Source organism: Morus notabilis, unplaced genomic scaffold (genome assembly GCF_000414095.1).
Source record: "Morus notabilis unplaced genomic scaffold, ASM41409v2 Scaffold32, whole genome shotgun sequence".
Taxonomy (NCBI): domain Eukaryota; kingdom Viridiplantae; phylum Streptophyta; class Magnoliopsida; order Rosales; family Moraceae; genus Morus; species Morus notabilis.
Window position 1 is genome coordinate 79626 of NW_010367715.1, and position 12265 is coordinate 91890.

General features: G+C 37.1%; 2 protein-coding genes across 2 annotated transcripts in view; one reads left to right on the forward strand and one right to left on the reverse strand.

The window, feature by feature from the left end:
• Positions 1-1226: 1226 nt before the first annotated feature.
• Positions 1227-4585, forward strand: LOC21388421 (rac-like GTP-binding protein 3). The gene is made up of 8 exons (XM_010113234.2): positions 1227-1545; positions 1946-2033; positions 2254-2363; positions 2468-2531; positions 3429-3493; positions 3579-3644; positions 3888-3985; positions 4224-4585. Exons 1-8 carry the CDS (start codon positions 1441-1443, stop codon positions 4261-4263), a joined length of 636 nt encoding a protein of 211 aa, XP_010111536.2. The 5' UTR covers positions 1227-1440; the 3' UTR covers positions 4264-4585.
• Positions 4586-6411: 1826 nt separating this feature from the next.
• The window catches only part of LOC21388423, an 8172-nt gene continuing 2318 nt past the window's right edge, over positions 6412-12265 (reverse strand). The window contains exons 3-5 of the mRNA XM_024175508.1: positions 12114-12265; positions 7573-12025; positions 6412-6905 (exon numbers count right to left, since the gene is read on the reverse strand). Of these exons, the coding sequence (XP_024031276.1) occupies positions 7610-12025; positions 12114-12265 (4568 nt within the window). The 3' untranslated portion in view covers positions 6412-6905; positions 7573-7609. The remainder of the gene's footprint in view (positions 6906-7572; positions 12026-12113) is intronic.

Consider the following 12265-nt stretch of genomic DNA (forward strand, 5'->3'; position numbering starts at 1 on the left):
TAAAGGTTTTTATAGAGATATTTGCATAAAAAAAAATGGAGTTATGTATTCATAGAGATATCTGCGTTAAAAAAAAAAAGAGTTTCTTTACTAAGATGTAATTTTCTATTTTTAGCGATCTGTCTTAAAAATTATTTATTCTACATAATTTTTTTTATTTAATATGATTATGTTCAGATTCAATAGTTAGAAATTTACCCTACTAATAGGGAGGCTTGTCAGAGAAAATCCTAAAAAATGGCTATATTTTGTTTTGAAAAATAATATAATGCGAAAAAGTGGTAGAGTATAAAAAATGCTTAATATGATGCAATTCTAACAACGGTTATTAAAATACGATGGAAAGTATATAAAAAAAAAATCATTGTTCAAGCAAAGAAAAGTAAAAAAAAAAATCATTGAAACTTTTTTTTTAATGCAAAACAACATTTTATTAACAACAAAGCATAAAGCTTACAGAAATTTCAATACATAAAACTTAATACAACAAACTAAATTTGATAGATCTGTTGACGTCTTAATAGAATGATTTAAGGTTCGATGGCGGGCACAATGTGTAGCACTTCTTCTAGACTCTTTTAATTCTCTCTGCATAATTGGCTCTTCTAAATGGATTGTAGCAAACTTTCTGTAAAACTCGATCGTTGAAAGTCGGTATTCTTCCAGATTAAGCTCGTTGAAGCGAAAAATCTGATTAAAACATACAAAAAATAAAAAATAACACTAAAACCACTAAAATCAAGAAATTGATGAGGGAAAACAACCAAAACCAACAAACTTATTATTTAAGTTAGTTGGATTAATTCTTTAATTATATAAGTATTTACATTAAAAGACCATGACATAAAATTGATCTCTTATTATAATTGATACAAATGAAAAATTAATTAGATGATTAAAACAGTAATTTCTGCTGATAAAAATTCTCAAAAGTTATTTGATAAAAACAACCTACCCCGTACTTGCATTCTTTCCTTAAAAAATGAAAATTACAACCAAGACCCATTTCCCGTCTGTCAAAGCAAAGAAGAGAAATTGATGGAATTTATTGTAGTCACAGGACATCCATATATTTTTCTATTTTCATCTGCCAAAACCCAAAAAAGAAAAACAAGAAACAAAAAACAAAATAATAATAATAATAATAATAATAATAATAATAATAATAAAACAAGAAGAAGTTAAAAAAAAAAAGTTTAATACATTAGAGGGAGTGAATGAGTGAGAATCATGTGACCCAACCAGTCTCTTTCTGTCTGTCTATCACTCTAAATCAAAAGCCATAAACTTTGTGTAAATCCCTATAACCCACCCCCCGCACCCTTCTTTTCTTTTCGTTTTTTGGAGTTTTTTTGTATTCTTTCTGTTGTTTCTCTTTGAGAACTCTAGAGAGAGAAAGTGAGAGAGAGAGAGAGTATTTTGTTTCTTGGTTTGGGTTCCATGGCTTCTAGTGCTTCAAGGTTCATCAAATGTGTGACAGTAGGAGATGGGGCCGTTGGGAAAACCTGCATGCTTATTTGCTACACAAGCAACAAATTCCCTACTGTATCTTCTCTCTCTCTCTCTCTCTCTCTCTCTAGACATTCTTTGTGAAAGAAAGAAGATCCTCGTGGGTCTCAGTTTTTGGATTCTTTTTTGTTCTTTTCTGTTTTTTCAATTCTTTATTACCAGTAAGTTTCTGGGTTTTGCCAGCTTTTTCTTCTTCTTTCAAGATTTTATTACTACTTCTCTTTCTCTCTCTACTCTAGACAAATTGCTTTTCTTTTCCTTTCATGTGAAGTTTTGGGTTCTAAACTCACCTGGGTTTCAGCTGAAACAAAGTCTTTTGGTTTTTTTTTTTTTTTTTTTTTTTTTTTTTTTTTTTTTCCTTAATTTTCTGATCTTGTTCATACCGTTGACTTTACTTAATCCCATATTTTTACTTTTTTATATTTTATTTTTTCAGGATTATATACCCACAGTGTTTGATAACTTCAGTGCCAATGTTGTAGTTGAAGGCACAACAGTGAACTTGGGCTTATGGGATACAGCTGGTAAAGAATTCTCAATCCTTTTCCATTAATGAAATGCTTAATTATTATTATTTTTTTCTATTTTTAGTTTTTGGGTTTCAAAAAAATTACTAAAAATGAGTAACTATGCCTTAAAAAGTCTCAGAATTTCAGTCTGATCTTATCACTAAGAAAAAAGTTTCCAAATTGGGCAAGTTTGTTATTTTTTTATATATATTTTTTCCTTAAATTTATTTCACAGGGCAAGAGGATTACAATCGATTAAGGCCATTAAGCTACAGAGGGGCTGATGTATTTGTCTTAGCTTTCTCATTAGTTAGTCGTGCAAGCTATGAGAATGTCATGAAAAAGGTGCAAAATTGATGCTTTTGAATGTTTTAATGTGTTGTTATTTTTGCTTTGTATTTTTAGACTCACTAATATTTTTTTTAAAAATAAATTTATCTGTTTTTCAGTGGATTCCTGAGCTTCAGCATTTTGCTCCTGGAGTTCCTGTAGTACTCGTGGGCACCAAACTCGGTGAGTGAGACAAGAAAGCCTTGAATTTAACCAATGAGTTTTGAAAACATAGTGATAAAAATTTATCTTTTTAGTTTTAACTATGTTTTTCTAGTTCAATTAGACTAGGTGACCGATATTTCTGCCATAAATGTTGAGAGCTTTTGTAACACATTCAAAAATTGGCCTTTTTTCATGGGACAGCTCTAATTAGTTCCGTACTAAATCTAACCGTTTGAAGGAATTAAGAAGGATCAGTCGAAGGAGGTGCTTTATCTGTTGAAACAGTTTTTCCTATGAAATCAATATTTTTTCCTGTGCTTATCATTTTAAAGGTTAAGGTTTAAACATTTAAAGGTTAAGGTTTAAACATTTGTGACAGAAGACCCAAAAAGAACAGCGTTTTCATTAAGTTGAAAGGACCAATAATTTATGCTCTCGGTGCATGTTATCTTTTCTTCTTCTAATCTTAGATCACTCTTAAGATGTAGTTATTTGCTTCCCTCACCGCTGAATTCGTCGCTCAAGATTTCGCTATGAGTTAGTTTTCAGTGTAGTTTCAATGCTTTAAAAGTGTTTGATGCTTTAAAAGTGTATAAATTGAAAAATACAACTTTCCATGCTTTAAAAGTGTTTGACATCCAATGTACAGTGAAAAATACAACTTTCCATGCTTTAAAAGTGTTTGATCTCTATAAATTGAAGCCTTGATAGTTTCTTTCATAATACCTAACCCCTCATGCAAGAGTTTCCATTTCAATTGTAGCAACTAGCAAGCAAAATACACCATTTAGCACTAGAAAAAATGCATGATTTAGGAGTACGTGGGTTTAAACGAAATTCTTCTTGCGATCATCATAGAGACAGGGAGTTTACAGCGATGTTGCGATTAATTCATTTGTTTGTGTAATGGAATAGATCTTCGTGAGGATAAGCACTATTTGGCTGATCATCCAGGATTGGTGCCTGTGACTACTGCACAGGTGTGATTTGGATTCTGAAGTTTTCGTTTCTGACATGGTTTTATTGTGTAATTTCGTTGATGGTATTGATCTTTTAATTATTTAGGGCGAGGAACTGCGGAAACAGATAGGCACTGCATATTATATAGAATGCAGCTCAAAAACTCAGCAGGTACACATACAAAAACGCACATGTACGAGTTTTATGTCTCGTGACATTGTTAATCCTGTAGCATTTGTTGAGTTCTTCAAAGAACTCCCTGATGCTGTTTGTGGTAATGGTTTTCGTTCTATCAAGTATCAACGATCTACATCTACATATGTAGTGCTTTTGGATGTTCTTTCTTGTCTGGCCAACACTTTTCTCGAGTGATTATCACTCTGAATTACCACCCTTTTTTAATGCAATTTGCAGAATGTGAAAGCAGTTTTCGATGCAGCAATTAAGGTTGTCATCAAGCCGCCGCAGAAGCAAAAAGAAAAGAAGAAAAAGCAACGCCGAGGATGCCTAATGTCTGTACTTTTTCTCTTTTAAACATTCATAACACTGTTAGATGCCCTGCCATACGACTAAATAATACCTTTTTCTCTATCTTTACCACATTGTTGTATCCTTTGCTTTGGTACAAGGTTTTCATGTTTTCTTGTTCATGTTGTACTGTTTATCTCATGTCTTTTTCGAGTAGGATTGTTACTGCTTTCTTTTTGTAATTACTCGGGCGTAATCGCTTGTGTTTGTTTCCAACTGCAGAAACGTTCTTTGTGGAAGGAAACTCGTGTGTCTCAAATGAAAGTCTTGTCGCGATCATAGGTTTCGTTTTTGGCCGCAACAACTTGTTATGCTCTTGGTTGTCTCCTACTTGGAGTTCTGATGGAACTTGTAGAGCATATCTTACCATAGCTCTGTCCAACAGTGACTACTACTACTGTGACCCCTTTATTTTTTTTTTTGCCCTTTCTTTTGTATTTTTTATTTTTTTCTTCAACTCTATATTTGAAAGTATATGGGGAAAATAGTATCCTTTAGACACTAACTTTTGCATATATTGGTGGTCCATTGTAAAGAATCGAGGTTTCAAAGGTTTTTTCTTTTACACGAGAAACCCCTGCCTGCTTTAGTGATGCCATTCCTTTGCAAATTTCATCCTCATTGGAGCATTACACAAACAGTTTTTAGCACTTTTGTCCTCAATTGTCGAGTTATTCTGTCAACTTTTTCAATAACGGTGGAAAAGGCTTTCAAATTGTTGATTGACACGACATGTTCTTTTGTTCAAAAAATTAAAAAAAAGACAACTCGAGTTCTAATTTTATTCAAATTCACGTTCTTTTAAGTTTCAACTTTATTTAACTTTACTCTAACTTTTTCAATAACGGTGGAAAAGGTTTTCAAATTGTTGATTGACACGACATGTTCTTTTGTTCAAAAAATTTAAAAAAAGACAACTCGAGTTCTAACTTTATTCAAATTCACGTTCTTTTAAGTTTCAACTTTATTTAACTTTACTCAATTTTATTCAAATTACAATTTCAACTCAAATTATAACTCAAATTTAACTTAAAAATTACACTCAAATTACTCCAAAAGAACACCCCTAAACTTTTAGAAAATTATCCTCATGACCTCATCACGTATACGACATGACGTGCTCCATTCATAATAATCACTTGAAATTGCATTTCTTCTATCAGATATGTTTATGTAATAATTGCGAAGATATTCATTCAAAGAACAATTTACCGAAACTAGAAGTTAAAAAATAACCAGGTGGTTTGAACCGAAATTCAAATTTTGGTGAGGAAAAGTACTATAACAGAACTATTTGAAATGGAATTTGAATTCTTTTACCAAACATGCTATTAAACAATTGCGAAAGTAATGGTTCGTAATTGATACAATCATCAAACTAATGGCTGCCGAGCTTAAACATGCACGTGTATACACGAAAGTAATGGTTCGTAATTAATACAATCATCAAACTAATGGCTGCCGAGCTTAAACATGCACGTGTATACACACCTCACCCGAGGATTTCTTATACTTTTGATTGGTCATTTGTAGTATGGTAAAAGTTCTATACACAACAATAATGTAAAACCACAAGATCCCTTGTTTTAACAAGGCAACTTCTCGCATCACTGCCACAGTGGGAGTACAATTTCGTTTCCAGTTGATAGCAAATGAGATACTGTTCAAACCAAAGGAATCTCACTCTTTTTTTTTTCTAAATTAAAACCAAAGGAATATCCTTAAATTAAGCAAACTTTTATAATTTCTGGTGTTTCACAATACAAAGGCATCAAGTTATAGTTAAAACTTATAAAGGCAGGAAAACAAAACTAAGGCCTAGCACAGAATAAAAAGACTTGAAAACTGCAGCTTTTAACAAATATTTACTTCTACTTACAACTTTCAAGCTACCCTTCTCTTTCTGAAAGATATTTCTTATATCTAAAGTGAAACGAGAGATGCGGCTTTACAGGAGGAAAACAGCGGCTTACAAGCACATAGGTCGAGTAATTGGAACAACTTCACATATAGAAATGTCACTTGAGAGTCAAATTTTACAAATAGTTTGAAGACATAATTTGAACAATTCCCAATTTCTATCGCCATTCTCCTGCAGTGCCGTCACAACGGGAAAATAATAATAATAATAATAATAATATATAAAAAACCAGGGTATAGCATCTGCAAACACCTACTCATGCAATGACAAACTCAAGACAATGGCAAAAAGAGCCCCCCAAGGTTAGAAAAAGAAACACTTGATAAATCATAAATCTAGAAGACCAAGGATAAACCAGAACAAATATTGATCAGACTTGGACAAAAATTCACACGTAAACTTGGGTTAGTGAATTGGAAAAGAAAAGAAAAGAGGAATAATAATCAGAGAACACAATATCAGCCATTTCAAGAAAAAGATACCATATCAAGAAGAGCTAAGTGCCAAAAATTGACAACCACTCTGCTTACACAATATATGTAAAAATATAATATACGATGACGTGGATAAATTAACAACAAAAAGCATACAAAAGGATTTCCTTTTTTTAAGTAGACCGAAATAACTTCCATTATTGGCAAAGATTGGAGAGGGGGATCGTTTTGGGCCCAACGGTATATTTAGTTGATGCAATGAAACACCAGTATGGGAACCAATTCGAGTTTCTGGGCAAATAGTGTATGATTTCGAACAGTTAAAATATCTACAAAAGGGAAACTGATCTGAAGCCACCCAGAATAAATTTAAGGAACAAACAGCTTGTCGACCCCGGACAAATTCCCTTCAAGATACAATTGATACAGCAAAGAGGTGGGGGTCGGAGACTATGAACAACATCAAATAACTCACTTACCACCCATCCTCCAGAAGCACACAAGTTAGATGATGATCTCAGGGGTTAGCAAATGCCCATCCTCAAAACACTGAAAAATAAATATATAAAAAAATAGGTATCAATCAATAACAAATATAACCAAAGCTGTTGAGCAAAAATATAACCAAAGCTGGATTGAAAAGGCATTTCTGAAGGGAAAACACAACGACGAGCATAAAAAACTCTTTAGACATTTAAGAAAGAGAAGCACTTCATTCAAATTTCAACGGTAGGAGAAAAAGAAAAAAAAAATTCAATATTAATTATAGGAATGAACAAAGTGATAACCTCTCCTATGCTATTATCTTAAATCTTAATGAGAAAATAAAAAGGGGAAAGATATAATTTTCTAAGATAGCCCAGTAATCAGTATTTTTTAAAATTTTGTTAACCCTTATTACTCATCTTTGAAACAATTAGGCAAAAGCAGTTATATTTACCATTCCCTCATTTCCAGCATTTACAATCGCAACAGGCTGCCATAATCAAATGTCATTAAACTGAACTAATTCAAACCACAGAAGACAGTTTCTATGGCCTGTTGTGCTGGGTAAATCCTGTACCTCCAAACAAGGAAAAACATCGTTCAAAATGTTCCCTATGCAATCTTAGACTATGCTATTGGGGACAATCGCTTTGGGGTTGAAGCTTTATTTCAAAAATCAATTCAACAAACCTTTCACACAAGAGTGAGAAGTACAAAACCGGAAACTTACAAGTTTCATTTGTCACCAGAATCACTAATATACGTTCCTAGTGCCATGAGGATTGCTTGTAGCCATCCCACCCTCCCTCAGGCTCCCTCTTTTTCAAGGCGCCACCTGGAATCTGGAACATCCTCGCTTGCTCATCTGTTAGGGCTTGTGAACCAGAAATCGACAGTGGCTTTGCTACAAGTGACGAAGATTCATCTCTCCCCTCTATTTCTGGGCCTCCAGGCCCGGCATTAAGATCCAAACCCTGCCTTCCCCACTTCCTACTGCTCTCGCTACTACTATTATTGTTGACATCTGGAAGACTAATCACATAAGGCCTTGTGTAATTGGAAGAAACAGCACCAGCAGGTCCTAATAATTGTGGATGCACAGTAGGAAAGCAAACCCTTGATGAATCCAAGAATGTTGTTGAACCACCTGCAAATGTGGTAGGCCGCAAGGAGAAGCTGGTTCCATAAGAAAAGACAGGGTATTGAAACGAGGTAGAAGGAAAAGGCACCGCTGGAGAAGCTGACAAAACGGGTCCCCGGTAGACATCGGGAGCAAAAGGATTGCCACCACTAGGGGGAACCATCATCCTTTGCGGCCCGCCAGCTGCAAGAATGGGAAAAAGCGGCTCCCCTCGGTCAGGTATAATAGATGGAATGGTAACAGCTGGGTAAGGGGTTCCAGGATGAAACCATGAGTAGTTCCCTGCTTCTGTGTTGTTAATTCTAGGACCGGAAATAGGAGGTTGGGATGGCAGAATACTCTTAGCTTGCTGAGTAAAGAGTGCTGATTCAGCAATCACCTCATCAACATCAGGCCCATCGTTCAAATCAAAATCCCTGTGAGCACCTATTTCACTACTTAGAGCATTCCCAGATGATGATTTGAATTGCAAAATTGGATTATCCTTAGCAATTGAGTAATTGCCCATATCAGAAGTATCATCAACTTGATTCAGATCAAGATCCAGTCCTCCAAAAGAACGAACTGGGGTGAGACTACTAGACTTGTGTGCCAAATCACGATTATTAGCTGGATCAGAAGCAGAGCTTGTCCCCTGACCAGAAAATCGAGACACCATATCCTCTAGAACTCTTTCATCAGGTACATTCAAATCAATATCCAACGGTGGGCGTCCTTGCTTTCCAGCAGTTGATTCAGGGGGCGAACTGTTTGTTACACCACGAGGCATATCTAGAATCTTTCTGGGCTCAGCAGGACGAAATGCACTTGTAGCAGCCGATCCTTTCCAACCAAGTTCCCCTTTGCTCCGCAATAGGTCGTCAGGTGGAAGGAACGGCCCTTTTGCAGCAGCAGCCACAGTTATTGAAGCAGGAAGTCCACTGCACACAGATGAAACAGGAAAAGGAAACGGGCTAATCAAACGACCAGCAGGTGAACATCCAGATGCTGAGTTTTTAGGCTCCCCATATTTCCCTTCGTCAGCACTGAATCCCTCGTTCAAGTCAAATTCCACCTTTGCATCCGTGTCTAAAACCCCAGCAGCTAGCATGGAAGAAGCATCTGCAGTCGTAGATTCCTCAGCCTCATCTGTTTCCAAGCCAGTCAACTTGGAAACTCTGGACCTCGCAGGTTGTTCTGCCTCTTGGACATCATTTGCAGATGACAACTTGCGAGAAACTGGTTCACCACATTGTCCAATCTTTTTGGTATCCAAGTTACGCTCTATACACTCGCTACTTTGATGAGCAACACCAGAAGTTACACCGGCAACAACTCGATTCTCGGGGGTTGTAGAAGCATTAATTTCTGGATCAGTTCTTTTATTTTCAGACCTAGTATCAACAGTATCAGGCTTTTCCATCTTCACTTCATGGGCTTTTTCTGAAACCAAATCTTTGCCCAAATCAGAAGGCAACATACCTTCACAAGTTTCTTTAACGGACTTGGATTTCACCACTGAGACAGGTGGCTTCTCATCTGTCTGCAGAATACTGTCCATACCTTCATTCAGGCAATACTTAATCTTAGCATCGGTCTCTATGGCTGGGCACGAATATGATTCTTCAACAGATGCTTTAACTTCGTTATTTGAGCCACCATCACCGGCCTTATCTTCGCGTAACAAAGAATCAGTTCTATTGTGTTTAACATCTAAATTGCCATCAGCATTTACTCCACCAACTGCTAATTTCTCTTGAGTTGGTTTGCCTTCTTCACTATCTGCCCCTGCCGTTTTCTCACTTGTCTTTGAAGGGGACGCAAGGACAGGAGCTAAAATAACTTCATTTGATTTTCCATTGCTTTCTTCGTCACCTTCAGCTTGCTGAAAATCTGCACCGGAATACTCTATATTCCCAGTGTGCTTAGACTTAGGTTTCCCTTCAAAACATAGCACGGATTTATCATCTCCATCCTTAGCCTCAAGGTTAACAGAGTCACTAGAATGCTTCCCATGTTCATCATCAGTGACATCACCAGACCGACTTTGATTTCTACAAAGGTCGTCTGCAGGTATTAGTTTCACTTTGGAGTCATTGCCTGTGCCGGGAAGCTCTACTGGAGTGTCTCTTTGTGGAGAACGAGATGGAGAAACCAAATCAGACTTTGAAATCTCTCCGGCAGCAACACTAGCAAGCAGATTCATACCAAGATCGTCAACAGCAGATATAGATGTATTACCTTCAGAATACTTCACACAACTTTCAATTAAAGCGTTTATAGAACTGAAGGAAGCCTCCTGAAAATTCCCAGATTTATGTTCGTTTCCTGATGATGAGGATGCAGTTTTTGATACTTCTACAGCCTTCTTGTTTTCATCGCCAGTCCTACAACGCTCTTCATCTGTCATAGTAGCAGGTGACCCATCCCCTTCATCAGAGGCAGTCAGCACATCTTTAAAATCATTACTTTGCCAGGACTCGGCATTTACATCTGAGGCACCTGTAGCTCGATAAGCATCACTCTTTTCCTTCAAGCTACGATCAAACTGATCATGCTTCTCCCGAAGCACAGGAGAAGAAGCTCTGCTACTAATGATTGTAGGGTCATCAAAAGAACCTCCAGCACTTTGTGAAGGACTGCGTCCTCGATTTGGAATCTTGACAATCAATTTATGACTATTACCCTCTGCAGTAGCCCCATCAACTACCTTTTCACTTGTCAAACCAGAATGTGATGATTTTTCTACTGCTGCATTCTTGTGCAATGAAGAATTTCTGCCAGTCCAACTTTCCCTTTGACTTCCAGATAGGGAGCCTTGGATTCCATTAACTGATTTCCGAGGTCGTGAAGAGCCACCAGATGCCTTATTTGCATTCATTGAACCAGAACTCGAGCTCCTTGCCTCATCCTTCCCAGAAATACCAGTTCTGGCATGGTCATTAGAGCAAGATTGACTATTGTTGTGAGACTGACTAGAACTGCTGCTTTTCTCATCCCTTGCTGTTGTCAAAGGAACATCAGACATGCTGCCACCAGCACCAGTATTCCGAGGATGCCCATCTTTTAGATTAGTACTGGCTGACGCAGGAGATGGAACCGATTTCATAGAGCCTGGAGAGGCAGAAGCAGATCTGGTAGTACTCTCCCCCGGGACAAGCTTAACTGAAGGATATTTAGTGGCCTGAAAATTTGCATATGCACTCTTGATGGCAATATCAGAAGATCCACCTGGATGTTTATTTCCAACTTCAGGACGTGATCTACCAGGCCAGGAGACAACCTGATTCGAGCCAGACTTCATGTCATTGATATTCATTTCAGCTTCAACACGTTTCTTCCATGTATCAACCAAACTCCTGGCTTTTTTCTGGATCTCTGAGTTTTTATGAGATCGCAAATGATTCACTGACTTCCCAATGTTACATGTTTGCAAGGCCTGGAGATTCACGGGCAGTTTATCAAGTGCACGAAGTAAAACCAAGAGAAAGTCTTCAGTCGATTTATCACCATCCTTCGATGCGCTACTATCACCAATTTTTCCTTTGTGGACCTCTTGGAGCCACTCATCAAATACAGGCAGACCTCGAAGCTGCACGAATTGACTGAGGCAATCAAAATTATCTGTGGCTGCAATAACTCCAGCAAGCATTGACCGACCAGCCAAATCTATCTTCTTCTCATTTCTGTCAGGTAGCATGAGCTGCACTAATCTCTCAACTCCTTCAGAGTCAAAAAGCCCTCCTTTTTCTGTTATTTTGGTTATCTCAGATTTTAATAGGTTTTCATTTCTACAGTGACCAGAATCCCCATCATCTATTTTTGTGATGCGTTCCCGTTTGACAGACTCAGTACCCTGCTCTCCTCTCTCTCTTTTCTTCCCTTTCACTTGAGAAGAAAATGATGATACACTGTTGTGGATACTCTCTGCCCCAGCTTTTAACTGTGAAGTTGATGTTGGACCACTTGATGGCTTGGGAGATCGGCCACCTGACTGCACTGTTGTTGCATGCATTTCTACTCGCGTTTTGTATAATAACTTACCTACTTCTTCTTGTCGTTCCTGTCAAAAGAAATGACATAAAAAACTGCAGCAAAGATTCAAATCTATAACAGGGAAACACAAGCTATGAAAGAGAATCAAAACTCACATTACTATAATCTTTATCAGTTAGCCACCATAAACACTTGTTTGTGATGTCATAAAGACGTCGGCACACAAAAGATGAAATCCCAGGAGGAAGTTCAGCGCCTTTAGGGAGGAATGCAACTTTACAGGGATGGAGTAACGTCGCAGCAGGAA